We start from the raw sequence: 20,167 nt of genomic DNA, 5'->3' as shown, positions 1-20,167 counted from the left end.
ACAAATTGTAAACTTTTCTTTTAATCTGGTTTAATAATTTGAAGCTACCATGCTGAACTTGGTGGCTAAATTGTCAGGATATGTTGTTAGCAGCCAAGTTAGTTAGTGCTGGCAAGTTGTACACTGTCACTCATATAGGAATACTATCATAAAGTACTCTCAAAACAAATTATAGAGGCTTTTAGTTGATGAACAAAGTTTTGAAAGTGTCTGAGAATCATAGGGGTATTTGTGGTGGAGTGGGTCAGCTTGGATGAGATCCATTTGACTTTATGTTGAGGTTGGAAACTATGGATGAGACAACTGCAGAATCATTTCTGATCTTAGAACAAATATTTGAGATGCAGGCAAAATATTGAAGTATTGTTGAACTGCCTAACTCATATTGGTTTAGTAAAAAAGAACATGAAAGATGATGCTTCCAATAATAATAACAGTCCTTTACTATTCCATTGATTTTATGACTAAAATTCACAATAATTGGAATGGTTTAACTTGGAAATAAGCCTGCCAGAAGATTACTTCCTTTCCGTCATACTCAGGTTTGTCTTCCAATCTAATTTATTGACAAAATAGATGAAAAATTATAGTTATACAAGAAATTATTTAAGTGGCCACCTTATATGTGTTACCATATTACAATTTGAAAATTTTATTTGAAATGGTTAAGAATGAATTGGTTGCACTGAGCATAACATACCAAAGCATAAAATGTCCATGTTTAGATAAATGATTTCAAGAAACAGGCTGAGACAATAGAACTAAAAAGAGAGTGACATTTGCTATCTCTGAGCAATTAGATATGCCAAATGTGAAAGCAAAGAATATTGTGAAAGAAATCTTAGAATATTTGACTTCCTAAAGATCATGCCAAATTCACAATAAATATCATATTTGTGATCGTGTTTGGAGGATGGTGTATATGCTAGAGGAGTTAAGTTAGGTAGTGTTGCATCAGCTAGTACAATAGCTACTAGTGCTATTCATTATGTTGCATCTGTAGCAGAACACATGAAAAATCTGGAAATATTTCAATATAGAAGAGTGTCTGCTTCACAGATGGAAACTTTGGAATGTGAAGCACATATTAAATTAACATGAAAAGCACGTTTTCTGTATTTGCTTTGCACCACCTAACTGAAAAAGATGAAGGAAAAAAAACAGGTGTAGATGGCTAGTACTGAAACAAAACGATAAAAGAGATAATGCAAAAGGGCACAAATTCATATTAGCCTATCTATTTTCTATAATTTGTATAAGTATCTAAATTGCAGAGCCACCCAATCTTATACTTAGAAACATTTGTAAAAGTAGAAAGAAAAACAAAGGTTTTTATTATTTGCTTATTAGATTCAAAGAACTACAGACTTCTTTTTTTTTCTTTTTTTTTTTTTCTCTATTTCTTTCATAAAAGGTTTTCTTATGAAATCCATCTCTCTCTCTCTCTCTCTCCTTGTGATATGTTTCTTTTATTTCTTAACAACTTAAGAAATAAAAAAAAACCATCTCACAAGTACCAACTTCTTGATTTCATTTACAAACAAGATGAAAGAATCAGTATGGAATCGGTGAATATAATTTGAAAAGAAAAACATAAAAATATTCTGAAAATATAGTTGATTATTGGAATTGGTATTAAACAGAAAGAACAATATTTTTCTATTTCTTTCTTTTCATATTTCCTGTTTGATTTTTTTTTTATTTATATTTTCAAATCTGCTGATTTTCTTTTCCTTTTTCTATGTTACCTAATATTTTGCTTATTAAAGAGATAGGTTTCTTTATTTTTATTGATATCATTTTTAAAGCTTTTTCCCTGTTTATTGGATTATTTTAAAGAAATATTTGCATAGAAGCAGGCAGCTGTATTGTTGTTTTCTCTGAGTTATCAACAGTTTCTTGTTATGCTTCAGTTTTTGTTGGAGCTGCACTCTCGCGAGTTGCATGTTTTACTCTAAATTGATTCAGAGTTAGTGAATGGAGTTCACTCTACATTCAGTTAAAAATTAATCAATAAGTGTGGCCATTATAGCAATAGTTAAATACATACATAGAATTTTGGAATAACACCATTAGTTTAAAGTGATAAAAAAAAAAAATGAGGTAGCATTGAGCTGTAAATTAAAAGCTCTAATATAGTCTGTATTTTCAAAATTATTTAAACCCTAGCTAGGATTGAACAGAACGAAATACTAAATAAATATGAGAATGCTTAGCAACCAAATTTTTGCCATGGTTTATATTATTATGGTACCAGATAGCTGTATATTTTACATGTTTAAAATTAGCTAACACATACTAAATAATAAACATTAGAATAATTCCTGCAATAAATAAAAAGGAAATATTCTATTAAGTTTTAAAGGTTTATTTGTCGTTAAAGTCTGTTGAATTATTGAGTAAGAATAAATGTATATTTGCAAGTTTCAGAATATTCAAAACTAAAACTATGATGATAACCCAGTAACTGATTCATTTTCATTCTATTTGTTTATGAATTTATTGCAGATACCATTTCTTCCTCCAATTAAAGAAGGACCTTTTAGAAGGTCGGCTGGTCTGTCCTCATTCTACCTCGGCACTATTATCAAGTTATGCAATCCAGTGTAAGTCAATTACTTTCAACCCTCAGTACTCTAGTATATTTTAATCTTAACACAGACAACTAAATTGATTGGTTCCTTCATTCCACTGAGCATAGCATAGCAAATGTGTATAGTTTTGTTGGCCATCTCCTAATGTTTGGTATTTTATTTCTATAGCATAGGTCTGCTGTTCAGAGCTCAGAAAGCTCACAACTAACGATCATATTGAACACGTCATGAATCAATATTCGAGGTAGTTGGTCGTGCGATTAACCACCAAGTGATAACTGTAGCTCATATGGTTGGACTTGTTTTTTGATGCTTGTAATGAACACTCAACTGCATTTTGACAAATCTCAGATATTGTTACCTGTTGAACATCATTTCTTGAGAAATTCTAGTGTTTCAGGAGGGATGAAGATGCAGTATTAAGGATGTGAAAGATATAAAAAGTTTTGTGCATGTGGAGGGAAATTTTCACATGGATGATGCAGCTTTGTTCCTGAAGTTAATCCACCAACAAAAGAACTGGTCCGAAAGCAAGGAATTTTGTTTTTTAATAATTTATATATTTGCCCCCCACCTTCTCTCTCTTTCTTCCTCCCTCTCTCTCTCTCTTTTAACATCTAACCATTTGGTGTTGTTGGCACTCCATCGCTTACGACGTCGAGGGTTCCAGTTGATCCGATCAACAGAACAGCCTGCTTGTGAAATTAACGTGCAAGTGGCTGAGCACTCCACAGACACGTGTACCCTTAATGTAGTTCTCAGAGATATTCAGCGTGACCCAGTGTGACAAGGCTGACCCTTTGAATTACAGGCACAACAGAAACAGGAAGAAAGAGTGAGAGAAAGTTGTGGTGAAAGAGTATAGCAGGGTTCGCCACCATCCCCTGCCAGAGCCTTGTGGAGCTTTAGGTGTTTTTCGCTCAATAAACACTCACAACGCCCGGTCTGGGAATCGAAACCGCGATTCTATAACCGTGAGTCTGCTGCCCTAACCACTGGGCCATTGCGCCTCCACAACCATTTAGTAACCATAGTAATTCAGGCATTAACAATGGATTATCATGACTAATATTACCAGAAGAGTAGGGTTTTGCTTTCTGACTTCAACTAGATTGGACTTGTGCTTCTTCATGGTATCTCTCTCTAGATACCAGTTAACCAATGGATTCTTGGCTCCTTGAATTAGCTTGAGAGGCAGATCTTGTCTTTCACTGCATTTGGAGAACAATCTTGCCATTAGCAATTTTAGTTGAGGCATCATAGTCCCATAGCCACATGATGTTGGATTTTCAGGTCTCAATTTGAGTGAGACTGACTTTGCTAACCTCTACTTCAGCTATCCCATTTGCACCAGGTAAATATCTAGGACTGGAGTAGGACTCTGCTAAGCACTTTGTCTGGTGCTAAACAGCAACAACAACAATAAAGATGAATTGAAAGAAAAATGTGAACTCTGCAAGCTGCATACAGGCAACTAGTCTAAGAAAACAGTGACTCCACATTAAAATTGATACAGGATGAAGAGAAGTCAAGGCCTAGGCTAAAAGTGGTAGTTTTTTGTTATGTTATGCGTCCCTATGATAGGAAAGATTGTGACAAGTGACAAGATGCTGAGATCCAGCCATCCCATACCAGCATGGAATAAGCAAACATAAAATGATGACATATACAAACACATGTGTTTATATGTTATATTACTTCTGCTTCAAAGTCAAGGATAGACTGTAAGAGGCTTGTATATAAAGTGTGATGCTCCATAGTATTGTGATGTGGGCTTTAAATGCAGAGGATTTCTGAAAACAAGAGGAATAATGAAGCAGGCATACTTGACCAGATGATAATGTTATTGTGCCTTAACAATGGAGTACAAATGAGCTGAGAAGAAGACTGAATAAGAGTAATCATGGAGTATGCAAGAGAGAAAATTGTGTGAGTGATGATGTGATGTATACTGAGGACGTTTAAAGAAGTGCTTGTAGAAGGGAAAAATTGAGAAAATCTTGGGCTGAAATAGTAAAGTCTGATTTCAAGAAGTGTGATAATTAGCGATACATGAGGCTCCCTATCAGTCGTCATTCATACTGCCCATATAATGATGTACTGGAACCAGCTGTATCCTATCACTCTACCACTGTTCTGATCACACTACCTCTGTTGCCCATCAGGTCTCTTTGTACAGACGCACTCCACCAACACTGTCTCTCCTGTCAATCATTTGTTATTGCCATTTATTACTTACTTTTAGCATCGCCCACCTATAATCATTACCCATCATGCTTTTGCTCCTTTCATGCACTCATTTTAAGTCTTCTTCAGTTATCATTCTCTCTTCTCTCCATCTTCTGGGAGACATTACCTCAAGCAAATTATCACATAATAAGGCTTCTTTATCGTGGAGGGATGCAAGGCAACTCCGCTGGTGGCACAATAAAATGCACCTAGTACATTCTGATAAGTGGTTAACAAATGAAGAGAGACAGCATGGGGTCAAGAAGACCCCTTTAAGTCTTGTCATGAGCTTGCAACCACACTAATGTCAGTGCCATAATCAAATATTCTCAGTAAAATGGTTGGCATTAGGAAGTGCCTCCAGCTGTAGAAACCAAGCCAAAATTAGGTTGGCACTTAGTACTGCTCTCCAGTTTACCACTTCCTATCGAACCGTCTTTAACCCATGCCAGCATGGACAGTGGATGCTAAATGATGACATGTATATATATATATATATATATATATATATATATATATATATATATATGTGTGTGTGTGATTTTTTTAAAATTATAATTTCCCTTATTTTCAGCTGAATTAGGTGACTATAATCCGGAAGATCACAAAGGAAATTACCTGTCTGAATTCCGGTTTATTCCCAGCCAAACTGTGGAGTTTGAACGACAAGTTATAGAATATCACAAACAACACAGGTAGTTATGGTGTATACTTTATGCTAAAGGGTGCTTTTTTTTGTAATTTTTATTTTGTTGTTGTGTGCATGTTTGGAATTTCGTGTGATAGATTACACAGTGTAAAATGGCTGGTGTTAAGAAGAGCATCCAACCAAAGTAGATAATGGAGTATTATGCAATTCTTGGAGCCGTCAAATCCTGTCAAACTATCCAACCTATAACAGCTTGGAACCTGGACATAAAATGACAATGTGAATGTTGTAACATCTAAAAATGATGATGGTGATACCCATTCAGGATGAACTGCAAAATAAATTCCAAATAAAATATCTCTATTCCAAAATCATCTGAAAATACCGTATGCGCACACACACACATGCATGCATAGTTGTGCAGTAAGAATTTTGTTTCCCAACTACATGGTTCTGGGTTCAGTCCCACTGCAAGGCACCTTCAGCAAGTATCTTCTACTATTGCCCTGGGTCAACCAAAGCTGAGTGGATTTGGTAGATGCAAACTGAAAGAAGCTTGTTGTATACGTCTTTGTGTGTATATGTTTTTATGTGTTTGATCCCCCACCATCACTTGATAACCGCTATTGATTTGTTTACATCTCCGTAACTTAGCAGTTCAGCATAAGAGACTGATAGAATAAGTATCATGCTTTAGAAAATAAGTATTGGGGTGAGATGGCATCAATTTGTTTGGTTAAACCCTGTAAGGTAGTGCCCCAGCTTGGCCACAGTCTAATGAACTTTTTTACATATAAAGGTAATATATATGTATGTATATATGATTAATATCTGTGCCAGTGACACGTTAAAGGCACCCACTACACACTTGGAGTGGTTGGCATTTGGAAAGGCATCCAGCCATAGAAACCAAGCCCAAATCAGACTGGCATCTGGCACAGCTCTCCAGCTTACCAGTTCCAGTTAAACCATCTAACCCATGTCAGCATGAAAAGCAGATGCTAAATGATGATGATGATGATGATGAACACAATTTTGTTAAACAAATATGTTCTCCTTCTCTCTCACTACACACACACACACACACACACACACACACACACACACACATACATCGTGAGAGCATCTTCTAATTTCCATCTTACAAATTCACTCACAAGGCTTTGGTCTTCCTGGGGGTACCTAATGTGTCCTGTAATGTAATTGAACCTGAAACCATGTGCTTCATATAACCACAGTCATACCTGCATCCATCCACACACACACTATAGTATTTAGGAGTGCTTGTGTGTAATAAATGAGGCTTTCTGTCAGGGATTTCTATGTCCAAATCTCAATTGTTCTGTATAGATTTGGTTAATTTATGCACCTCTTCAGGTTTCTGGTTATTCTTGCTATACTTGCAGATGTGCATTTTTTTGTTTAAATCCTTTTTCAAAACTTAGACATGGTGACAAGTGGTTGATTGCAAAAAAAAAAAAACCTGCACATTTACTCATAACTATTCTCATAATGCATGTCTTCACTTACTGTCTCCCATGTCCTGTCTTACATACAATGAGTCTCCTTCTCTCTCTCTCTCTCGCTCTCTCTCTCTCTCTCTCTTTCTTCCTCTCTCCCTCCTTCTCTCTCTCCCTCCCTCCCTCTTGCTTCCTCTCTCTCTCTCTCTCTCTCTCTCTCTCTCTCTCTCTCTCTCTCTCTCTCTCTCTCTCTCTCTCTCTCTCACACACACGCGCATGAACTACTTTTTGTCTGACATCTCTATGCATATGTGTCCAGTCATTCATTTCTGTGACTGAACTGCTTGAAATAACAGTGCAGTTAATATGAGTCAAAGCCATGGCATTCATTTAGCTGCAAGGAAATACAGTCATACACTACTCAGGTATACTCTCATGTAAGCACACACACATACAACTACATGCACATTAACATATATACACAGACTGTTCCGTTGCCTCTCTATTATTGTTGTTTTCCAAATGACTTATGATCTTATTCAATGGTTTACTGTTGTTGTGGTGCGACAGGGAACGGAAATATGTTCTCATTCATAAAGACTACATTTTCTCTAGTACAGAGAGTAAAGTGCAACAACTTGTTACTCCTTCATGAAGAAGAGTTTGTTCAAATAGAGTTCATGCCCAAACCAACTGACCACTGATACTCTACACTGTTATTAGGAGTAAATTGACTGTTTTCATTGCCCTGAAGGAAGTTTAATGCCAATACTCAGTTTATTGATCCTTTTAAAAAGAAATGGTCTAATGTAGTTAAGGTGCTCTAAATACTCCCAACGTAGCATACAACAATGTATTGAGAAACCCCTTCACCCACACACACACACACCCAAATTCCATTGTCCCACTAAAATATTTTTAACCCCCCCTCTACCTTCCACTATTCTCCAACCACACATCAATCAAGTAGAAACTTGCCCCCAAAACGACAACTTAAAACGGAGCCTACCAAATCCACCATCTCCTTTCTTACCAGTTACTCAAAACAACATTATTTGATACAACAAACAAATATATGAAACACATAGAAGACAAAAATACAAAGAATTTTATAAAACCCCTGTAACATTTACAGAAAACATTGAATACATTGGTATGACTGTGTAGTTTCCATCTCAGAAATCAGCTCACAAGGTTTTAATTCACTTTGGGGTTACCCAGAGTACCATGTAGTAGGACTGAACCTGAAACCATCTACTTGACAAAGTGGAACTCTTTAACCACAGAGCCATGTCTGTGCATGTCTGTTCACTCCCCAACCATATAGTTCTAGGTTCAGTTCCACTGCATGCAACCTTGGACAAGTGTCCTCTAGTATGGTCCCAGATCAACCACCAAATCCTCAATGTTTTGGTAGTTGATCTGGAAGGTAGAAACTGAGAAAAGTGCACTCTATATGTGTGTGTGTTTGGCTTGTATTTCCCTCTTCTACATGTTTCACTCACTGTAAACAATGGCTCTCTTAATGGTGGTGTTTGCGTGCAAGCTACTGCAAAAACTTGTCTGAGCTGTTTGTTGTCCAGTAGTCTGGGAGATTACCTGGAAGCCAGTTGGAGCTGGTCACGGGAAGGGCATCTGGTTGTAGAAGCTCTGTCCCATGCAAATTTTGAAAAAAGTAGGTATTAAAATGAGGATGCCCAGAAAATACTCCAGAAATGCTCAAATATACTTATTCAACTCATAGGCACCACATTTGACTTCAAGAAACAACATAAATATACAAATGTTGTCTTAGATTCATCAGGAATGATGCTAGTGTTTATGCCTAGACCTTTAATTTCTGTAATAAACCAGAGAATATTGCACTTTGTATCATCATATGCTGCACACAGACAACCTAAAAATAATGCTATAAAATAGTCTAATAGAAAGACAGCTGCAGATTTGAGAAGAGTTATCAAGACAAGCTGCCAACCCCAGTCTTTACCACTATATTGAGTATCGCTTTGAAAACATGATGACAATTATTTACTCCAGCCAGACAAACATAAACACATGCAAGAAATAGCAGCAATATCAATAACTGTGAGTCTACATTATACTATGGCCACCACCACAATCTACAAATATGGATTGGGCAGTAAAGAAAATACAACATAGTCAGTTTTAGGCCATGACATGGTATATTTTGAGCTATATCTCAGTGGCTCATACTGAATCATTCAATTAGCTAGATATCTCCCATGGATCTGCTAAATGAAAACAAAATAATTATGTCAACATAAACAGTAAAAAAAGAAGAAAGTTGTTTTGTTTTGTTTTTTTTTTTGTTACATAACCCGTTGTTTGAGGTTTCTCATAGAAAGCTGCCTTTCTGTATTTTCCAGAGGTCAAACTCCAGCTGAGGCTGAGTATTGTTTCTTAGAACGAGCAAAACGCCTGGAGATGTATGGTGTTGATTTACACAATGCCCGGGTAAGAATTCAATTTGTTAAATTATTTGTGTATCTCAATTTAATAGAGTTGTCTGTATAATTTACATCAGCAACTATATATCCTTTTTAATTCCCCTTTGATAAAAAGGGTGAATAACTTACCTGCAGTTAGCATCTAACTGAAAATACTCTTTTTATTTCAATGTCAGCTTCAATGAGAGATCAAAAATAGGATGTAATTTTTTTTTTTTTTTCAAAATAAAGTAAGGCATAATAACTTCCTCGAAATTTTAATTAATTCTCATAATAATTTAGGTTAAAAAGGAAATTGTTTTTCCAAAATGTAAATTTGCAATTCTTTGTTATTTTTTTAAACATATATTAAAACACAGAAGCACATACTGAATGAACTTTTAAACTTCATAGGAAGAGATAGGCAGAGTGTGTGACACACTGTGGTAGCAATTTTAAGGTACAACTTTATTGAGCAGAGGTTAAAAATAGAAATCTTGCTTTTTACTCTTTTATGTTGTACAAGGTACATTACTCTGTTTATCTCAACTTTGTTTACAAGAAATAACTGTCACTGATTGTTCAAAGTTGGATGATTAACTATAAGAATGGAATCCAACAGGACAAAGATTAATGTAAAACAAGTCTTTTGTTTTTTTCTTAATCTGTATCTGAAATGTTTATGAAAATCAAATCCATTTGCCGAATAAGTATATTTTTTTCAGCTGATATATTAGATAACTTATGGACAATCTTCAGTGAATGTTAGAGAAATACCGAGAAAGTATTTGCTGAAATAAATGACCTTTTTCAAATTTACAGTAGAAAATATTTTTTTTGAAAGCAAAATGCATTTCTGGAAAGAAGTAAAAATGTAATGATGATCTAGTTTTGAGAAGTAACCGTCAGTGATTCCATTAAAATATAATTAATTTACTAATGAAGTATTAAAAACTGGTATTTAGTAATATACAAGACAACCGAATAATTTAAGCTAATTCATAACTGTTGATTGGAGTTCCTGTTGTTTTTTCTTGTTTGAAAATATATTTCTCTATTTCTTATATTTGCAGGATCAAAGCAATCTCGAGATACAACTTGGAGTTACTTCAGCAGGTCTTGTGGTATTTCAGAACTTTATAAAAATCAACACATTCTCATGGTAAGCACACAATCAAATCAGCAGTCTTCTCTCATTAGGCATAAACCTTTCAAAATATGAAATGCTGGTTTGTTTCTAAATTTCAAAAGAAGTTGCTAGTAGTGGAAGTCCTGGTTTAACTAAACTTCTCTTCACCTTTTATCATGTCCACTTTTTAGTTTTTACCTGGGATTCATCATACTTTATAGTAAAGGTAAAGGTTTATCAACTAGAATGTAGTGTCTTTCACCTGGTATTTATTGGTGAAGGAAACGGTAAATCAGGGTGCCAAATACATACAGAACTTGAATTTTCACTTCAAATCAGTCAGGTTATTCTGATGTGAAAAAATAATTTGTATCCCTTTTGGGACCATGTTATGTCTCTGGCCAAGACTCTTCACTCTACTTCATTTGAAAACAACATCAGATTAAATCAAAAAATAGCATTTTGTCTACTATCAAATTAAAAGTTTTTTGCCATAAATACTCAGACATAGTCAAACACTGCTGTTGACCATTCATTAAGTTCTTCAAGCTGGACATTTTTCTTTCTTCATCTTGGCTGAAAAATAGGCATCACCACTACTTAGGGAGAACTGTGAGAAGTAAGCACCTAATTGTGTGAATAGGGAACTCCAAAACAAAAAGAAAATCAAGTCTTATGAAGTCCCTAAAACCATACAAATTTGTAACTGTAACTCATGCTTCAAATAATTAATACTAAATTGGCCCCCAAATAGGAGCAATAGATGCTTTTATTGTTTCTGGAATTATTTTTCTGCTCTAGCTTATGCAATGGCACCACTTGTAGTAGAGGATTCTCTCTGAAATAAAATCAATCAATTTAGATGACAAGAGCCAAACTATTGGTCATTTTCATTTTGTCCCGTTCCTTTTAGTTTGCCATACCAACCATTCTACACTTTTCTCTCCTTCTCAATTGTTTTTTTTATCCAGACTATTTCCCTCCTTTATTTTCTTTTTGTCCATCATAGTGATTGCTTTCATCCTCCTACTACTACTCCTACTACTACCACCAAATCACATTTTCTAGATGTTGTGGCAAAGAACAATTATGATCTTCCACCCCTAAATCCAGCTTTTCCCACCATTTATAGGATTTAATTATATTCTTAATTCTTCTTCAGCAGAAATTAAAATATTTTTTTAGAAATATCAAATAAGATAGAATGTGAAAAGAAGAGAATGTTTAATTTGTAATTTTATTAAGCTGCATCTGTTGATTTTTTCTAAATTGAACTTTTTATTCCAGTTTCTAAATATGTGTGTGTGTGTGTGTGTTAATATTTATTTTTCTTGTTAAAAATGTATTTCTTTAAAATGTGGTTTATTTCCTTTTAATCATTTATTTCTTTTTGTTTTACTTTAAATTCTATCCTTCCTCCATATTGAAATCTCATATTTCTCTGAATTTATTTCTTTAAACTTTAAATGAGCTCACCTTCCCTCCCCCTCACCCCAGCCTCTAATTCATAAACTGCCTCACATTTTTTTCATTTCTTTTCATTTCTGTGTATTACAATGCATTTTTTAAAACTGTTTTTATTATTTTATTCGAATGATAGAACAGTTTGCATGATTTTATGAATCTAAAATCTGACATTTTCTATAAATCAAGCCTGATAGATTCTTCAATTAAAACGATCCCAAATACTAAAACCTGACTGCTTTTGAAAAGGTATGTGTGTGCGTGGATGCATGTATACGTGTGTGTGTGTGTGCATGTGTGTGTCTTTCTGCCCTTGCATAAATCTTTTATTACCTTCAAAACTCTGTTTCTTGATCTTCTCTCTCTCTCTCGAAGTCTCTTGCATGTCTCCTTTGGCTTCATGTTTGCCTCTTTTCATCACTCTGCAGGTTCTCTAACTTGACAGTAATTCTTTCACTTCTGCTAAACTAAATATGTAACGTTTTTGTCCTTGAGGATGGTTTATAATGTATGAGAATTCTAGGAAAGCAAATATATTAAAAAAATCTTAAAGTTTCCTTTCAGTTTCCCAAATTCAGGGTAAATATGTTGGTGCGTTTTATTTTGAAGCCTGATATTTTGAAATATGAACATTACACTGGTATCTGAGGTGTTGCTCACATTTCATAGATAAATAGCTCATATCATTTCATGTGTCTTTCAAATGAGTTGAGTTAAATATCTGGGCCAAAAATGCAACATTACATGTAACAGAATTCAAATTTATATCTCTAACTCATAGACATTTTTGTCATATGACTTCCCATGTTAGATGAAGTACTACTGAAGGATGATGAGATTAAAGACACATAATACATAAACATTTTAGCAGATGAATAACATTGGTCACAATGTGCTTCCAATTCCATCTTGATTGTACCTTTCTTTCTCATCTTGACAACCCAAATTGCCTCATGGAGGCCTCCCAAGTGGCCTTTCCGATCACTTGAATACCACTCAGTAACTGCAAGGGACCACCTGTTGTCTGTGAACTTTGCAACATATCTGGCCCAGTAGAACTTGTGCTTTTGCTATTCTGCAGTCACATCATTCACTCTGCTCTTTTCTCAAATTTTCTTGAAATTAAGAATATTAAAGTTGGATAATGAATTAATTTTCTGGTCATCATCTCAACCTGCCATATGTCTTTGCTGTGGGAAGAACATAAGATTTCTTCAGAAAAGTGACATTCAAGTTTGAAACGCTTAAATATGAAGTAATATAATTTGCTTCCAGAAGTTTCTATCACTATCATTCTTGGTAGGATATTGTGGATTTAATTCTAGACATCAATGGGTGATAATGCTTACTGTTTTATGAGGAATGGTCAGTTTAGGTGATCAGTAGTTGGTAAAAATTATTACAGCAGGAAATGGTCAGGATACACTGGGAATTTAATTCATCTTCATTTACAGCAGACCTGAATGATAACATGATAATTCTGGCTGTCATTAATGTCCTTCTAGGTTTCACATTAAATTTTACATGTTGTAAACATTGATTGTATTAACCTCAACTTTTGTGCCCTTATTCACACTATATATATATATATATATATATATATAATGCCATTAAGTTGGCATTAGGATTAAACCCACAAACGATTACAGACCTTCCAATTATTGTAACTACTCAGTTTTAAAACTGTTATCCACACCATTTTGTACTAAGAAAAGCAAATAAAAACTGAATATCCCAGGAAATATTTTATCATTCATTTGGACTACAAAAAATATATGCCACACTATTTCTCTCATTTCCTCTTATTACTGCTTCTGTTTCTTAACTGTATCTACTATCTGGCCATCTCTCCCTCTCTTTCTATCTCTCTCTCTCTTTATATATATATATCATCATCATCAGCATCATCGTTTAACATCCGCTTTCCATGGGTTGGACGATTTGACTGAGGACTGGTGGACCAGGTGGCTACACCAGGCTGTAATCTGATTTGGCAGAGTTTCTACAGTTGGATGCCCTTCCTAACACCAACCACTCCGAGAGTGTAGTGGGTGCTTTTACGTGCCACCAGCACAAAGGCCAGTCAGGTGGTACTGGCAACGGTCACGCTCGAAATGGTGTATTTTACATGTCATCTGCACAGGAGCCAGTCCAGTGGCACTGGCAATGATCTTGCTCGAATGTCTTTTCATGTGCCACTGGCACAAGTGCCAGGAAGGCGACGCTGGTAACGATCACGCTCAAATGGTGTTATTTACATGCCAGTTGCACGGAAGCCAGACAGCTGGTCTGGCAATGATCATGCTTGGATGGTGCTCTTAGCGCTCCACTGGTACAGGTGCCATCACGATTTCGATTTCACTTGCCCCAACAGGTCTTCGCAAGCCAAGTTTAGTGTTCAATGAAAGAGATGTTGGCACGGGTGCCAGTCTACAAATTTAGTTCAATTTCGATTTCACTTGCCTCTATATATATATATATATATATATATATATATATATATATAGTTATGTATGTATATATATATGTATATATATGTTTAGTTATGTATGTATATATATATTTATGTATATATATATATATATGTATATTTATGTATATGTGTATCTATATATTCATGTATATATGTATATATCTATCTATCTATCTTTCTCTCTCTCTCTCTATATATATATATATGTATATATATATATATATATATATATATATATATATATATATATATATATATGTATATGTGTTTCTCTTTGTGTCTGTTTTTGTCCACCCACTATGGCTTGACAACTGATGTTGGTGTGTTTATGTCCCTGTAACCTAGTAGTTCAGCAAAAGAGACCAATAAAATAAGTACCAAATTTACAAAGAATATAAGTCCTAGGATCGATTTGTTCAACTAAAAGGTGGTACTCCAGCATGGCTGCAGTCAAATGACTAAAACAAGTACAAGAATATATATATATATATATATATATATATATATATACATACATCATCATCATCATCATCATCATCATCATCGTTTAATGTCCGCTTTTCATGGGTTGGACGATTTGACTGAGGACTGGTGAGCCTGGTGTAGCCATCTGGTTCACCAGTCCTCAGTCAAATCGTCCAACCCATGCTAGCATGGAAAGCAGACGTTAAATGATGATGATGATGTATATATATGTGTGTGTGTACTTTGATAGGTTTTGGCCAGTATTGACCCAGGCCATGTCTAACTTAATAACACCACCTGGCAAAGTCATTCAAATCAGGAATCAGACAACATGGCCCACTTGAGGAGAGAGTTATTGTTTGCAGAGACATATCCAGGTGTAATATGTTGATCCGGGATTTTTTTAAGGAATTTGTCTAAAGACTTCTTGAACTTTATGGGATTCTGTTTCTGCTTTAATGAGTTTTAGTGTAATGTTAAAGAGAGCGGGTCCAATTGACGTGAAATAATTGTGCCGTATTGTTTGTTATATGATGCGAGTATGATTTCTGTTGTGGGCGGATATCATGGGGCTCAAGTCTTGGGTGTATCTGAAAGGCGATGCCAACATCATTTGGGCAATGCTGATGGAATATTTTCCACATCATGCAGATGATGTAGCATTCATGGTTGCGTTGGAGAGAATAAAGTTTGAGGTTTTCTAGTTGACCCCAATTGTCAAGGCCTGTCATGCCATCTTCAATTTTCATGATACTTTGTTTCCTGTGGGGAGACCACAGTGGACAACAGTATTCATGATGGGGTCGGGCAAAAGTGGAGAAGAGAAGGATAATGGTGTGGAAAGTTCTGAGAATGTTGTTGTCCACAATTACTCCTAAGTCTCTGATGTTGTTGGATGCTATGTGAGTTTCACCTGGAAGAAGGGAGTATGGATGTTTCAGGGTATCCTCTTTTCCAAAGTGGATTAACTCAAATTTTTCCTCATTCAGCAGAATATTATTCTTTCTGGCCATTAGATCTGGCTGAAGGCTTGCCCAGTCATTGATGACCTTCTGGATCTTTGAATCATCTGCAAAGATTCTTTTGTCTAGTGTCCTTTCCTCTCAAAATTGTTGGCCTTGAGCCTAAATTAGAAACAGCTGTTATTATTATTATTATGAAAGTGCATGGCCAACTGGTTAGGTTGTTGCACTCATGATCACAAGATTGTGGTTTCAATTTCTCCCTTGAAATTGTTGGTCTTGTGTCAGAATTTGAGACCATTATTATTATTACTATTATTAGAAGCAGACTCTTGAATGGTTAACATATTAGACTTGTGGGTCATGAGTTTGTATCTTGAAGCTACAGGCATTATGTATGTGTCCCTGAACAAGACACTTAACTCAACTTGCTCAATTAAAAAAACTATCATCTGTTAAAAAAAAAAGACCAATCTTCATTGTTTTGTTATCTAACCCTCTCTCTATATCTTGGCTTTTATCTAAACTGCTTTCATTAAATCACTTTATTTTTTTAATCTTATTGATGGATTGTGAAGAATTTAACATTTTGCTAGCCATCAAAGCTGTTCTGCTTCATGCCTATCTTGAATATTTGAAATGCTTCTTGACTGCACAGATTTCCACTCTGATTATGTCTGACAAAAACAGTCTTCTCATCACACATCAACTTCTTACTAACCTGAAAAATGTTTTTAAAATTCTGCTGAACTACCTGATTTTGTTTGTTACTGGTCTGTCTACATAGACACAATCATTGGCTATATATAAACTGCAGGGTCTGCAAGATTAAGGTGTTGTTGGGCTGCTGATCTTGTGTGGTCTAAAGTTCAAACTTTGCTGTCCTTGAAGGATCTTGTAAATAGATGTTATTTTCACTTTATAATGGAGAAAATAACATCAGGGCTAAGCATTGTGACTTTTAGTGACCTGAAACAGGGAACAGAGCTCTTCAAATTTATGTCTATCCCAGCAGAAAGATGTATAAAGGATGTCTATTTATAAAATGTCTTTCTCAAATATGAAAAATATTCCAATTTGTGAAAAGCATATTATTCATTCCTGCATAGAAAAATTAATACAACAATAGTTTAATAATCCTTTCAAATATTGTTCTCAGTTGTTCTATTTAATAAGATTTTAAAGTCTTTTAAGATCAGTTGCTTAGCTTTGAGGTTAATCTTACAACTGCTACAAAACTAAATTAGTTGTCTGATGTGTTGTGTTAAATTGTTTTAAGTTGCTTCAATTAGAAATGGGATATCACATAAACTTTGCATTTAAATGATTATCTTTCTCACACACACACACACTAGATATGCAAATTTCAATGTATGTTAAACCATCCCACTGATGCAAGTAAGTAAAACTACATCTAAATAGCAAGCTGACCTTGTCCTTTCTGTTTAATATTTAAATATCATTTTGAGCAATGGCTGATAGATTATAGACTTGTGAAAGAGTTCTAGGAATTTTCACAATTTAGAACTCATTTTCAAAGCAGAAATTTCTCCCAAGATTGTCAACTTGTTCTGAAAATTTAACTAAAATACTCTTTTTCGTATAGCATATATTTCCTGCTGTGAAAATGTTGACTTTGTTTTATCATGAGATATTTGGACAATTAATTTTAGTTCTGAGGAAATGGCATTAATGATCCTTACAGTACAACATGTTGACCTGCTATTAATTAGAGTTCTATTAAGAGATACTTGTCTTTGTCATTTCAGTTGTAAAGTCTTCCCTAAATGTCCCTTGTTTCTAATCTGTTCAGCTGTGCTGCTTTGCCCTATTTCTACTTTTGATGCGTTCAATAGTTTCACGCAGTCTAGAGGAGAAGAATCTAATTAAAGTTTTCTGAATGAGACAGACATGACTTCAAGCAGTAATGGATGCATTTTTTAGAAAAGTAGTTTCTCATTATAAAGCTAATTGAACGAACCTCTATATGGTTGCATTACTTACTCAGAATAGCAAATCTTCTACAAATCACACCTTGACGTCTTCAAAGAAGAATTCATTGAGAAATAGAGTTTACTACAGTTCTATATTCAAGAAACGTTGTGTTAACAACAAACAAGATGAGAACAAATATCCGTCAAATGTAAATAATGTAAAATAATGGATATAGTTTACTGTTTGAAAAGTGAGGAGATGATTACATCTGAAACAATTTTGATTCTAGATCCTGCCATGTTGAAGGTTAATTTATTAACAAGCTACAACCAAAACAACTAATAGATATGTTTAAAAGGACAATTATTTTAGTACTAGTGCTTCAGCAGATCCACCCAACTTTATATTGTCCTAGTTAAGCAAAGTGATTAAGGTCTCCAACAGTAGAAATAATTGGGAGTTGCTCTATTTTGACATGAAAGAACTTTCTCTCTCTGTTTGGAAAATAGGTTCAAGGTATGAATGAATTCAATACTGTGTGATAATGGAAAAGGAATAATTTGTGAAAAAGACTTGTTTGTTGTGAATCTTTTATGCCTATTCTTTGGATGTATGAGATTGCAAGAAATTGGTGGATTGAAAAAAGTGATTGATTTAATTATTGGATGTTTAATGTGGCAGAGATATTATACTTGCATTAGCTAAGAATAGCTGCCCAATATGCCAAGCAGGGCTGTATGATTCAGAAGTTTGCTGTCCAACCATGTGGTTTCAGGTTCAGTCCCACTGCATGGTACCTTGGGCAAGTATCTTCTAGTGTAGCCCCAAGCTAACCAAACCCTTCTAAGTGGATTTGATAGATGGGAACTGAAAGAAACCCATCATATACAAGTATATGCATAAATATATGTGTGTGCATGTGTTTGTGCCTCGTCATCTTGACATTGTGTCATAGTTGTAAACTTGTGTCACCATCAATAGAAATAGTGTTGTATGTGGTTTGCATTGTTTTCTATAGAAATGATTGTCAAAGGAAGTGTACTAACCTTTTGCTAGGAAACAAGTAGTGAGGGTTGGCAATCAGGAAAGGTATCCATCCATAGAAAATGTGTGCCAAAGAATTCCTTCCAACCTGTGCAAGCATGGAAAAAAATTGATATTAAATGATAATGATGATGAGGAGGATGAGGAGGATACATGATGAGGAGGATGAGGAGGATAATGATGATGAGGAGGCTGTCGAGAGAAGAGCTGAGTTGCTGTTAGATCAAACTTTAGGCGTAATCACATGATTTTGATGCTTCAACAATTCCTGTGTTACATGAATGTCCAGCATCGAAAAACAGATAAGAATGAATGGATGTTGGTGTTTGTGACTTGAGAAATAAATTATACATCTTATACCATTGTTTACAACTTATCTCTTTACTGTGATTCTCTCTAATATTATGTGTGTGTGTGTGTATACCTGTGTGTAATAAATTTGTTGGTTGTTTTTAGATTAATTAATTTGGCCTATATTTTACACCAATCATTCCCCAGTTAAATGAAGGTCTTTTTGCTGTTTTTCAATTTATGAAGAAAATATTTGGAATTTTTTTGACTGAATCACAACAATTGTAGCATATTCATACTCTGTTGTGTGATGAATGATGTGTCTTTGTAAAACTGGGCCAACATTTCAATTAGTTTTTAAATAGGGATTTGCAAATTAGCTTAATTCTTAATATTTCTGTTTCTTTGAAGAGATTTGAGTGACATCAGAATAAAGTTGGTATGTTGTTGCAGATAAATTTTAAATAGTGGTTTCAGGGAGGCTTTTGGTAGAAATATCTTTAGTTGAGGTTTCTATAAAGGAGATAATGATGAATTAATCACTTTTTTTTTAGGGGCTTCCATTTTATATAAAATTCCTTACAGCCCTCTCTAGTCAATATTGTTGATGGTGCTGGGATTGCAGTGTAGTTCATGTTCACATTTTCCCAACTTTTAAAATCCTCAGTGTTCTGTTAGTGTTTTTACATACTTGTACATACATACATACATTCATATGTTTATGTATATGTATGTATGTGTGTACGTGCAAGCTCGCGTGTGCATGATGCTGTGGTTAGAGTATCAGACTCACAATCATGAGGTAGTGAGTTCAATTCCCAGACCAGACTGTGTGTTGTGTTCTTGAGTAAAACACTTTATTTCCCATTGCTCCAGTTCGCTCAGCGACGTCACTGGTGCCAAGATGTATCAGCCTTTGCCTTCCCTTTGGATAACATTGATGGTACAGAGAGGGGAAGCTGGTATGCATGGGCGACTGCTGGTCTTCCATAAACAACTTTGCCCAGATTTGTGCCTCGGAGGGT

The 20,167-nt window shown here is 35.0% G+C and overlaps 1 protein-coding gene across 27 annotated transcripts in view; it reads left to right on the top strand.

Moving 5' to 3' along the window:
* The window catches only part of LOC106869538 (tyrosine-protein phosphatase non-receptor type 4), a 379,747-nt gene that overhangs the window by 188,717 nt on the left and 170,863 nt on the right, over positions 1 to 20,167 (top strand). For all 27 annotated transcript variants that reach the window (XR_016243461.1, XR_016243462.1, XR_016243460.1 and 24 more), the window contains 4 exons: positions 2,509 to 2,606; positions 5,398 to 5,518; positions 9,320 to 9,407; positions 10,453 to 10,541. Coding sequence is in view for 20 of the 27 variants with exons in the window: in XM_089358827.1 (XP_089214953.1) it covers positions 2,509 to 2,606; positions 5,398 to 5,518; positions 9,320 to 9,407; positions 10,453 to 10,541 (396 nt within the window). In the remaining 7 variants the exon portion in view is untranslated. The remainder of the gene's footprint in view (positions 1 to 2,508; positions 2,607 to 5,397; positions 5,519 to 9,319; positions 9,408 to 10,452; positions 10,542 to 20,167) is intronic.

The sequence above is a fragment of the Octopus bimaculoides genome, chromosome 10 (genome assembly GCF_046866305.1).
Source record: "Octopus bimaculoides isolate indiv1 chromosome 10, ASM4686630v1, whole genome shotgun sequence".
NCBI classification, from domain to species: Eukaryota; Metazoa; Mollusca; class Cephalopoda; order Octopoda; family Octopodidae; genus Octopus; species Octopus bimaculoides.
This window is presented reverse-complemented; position numbering and strand designations above follow the sequence as displayed.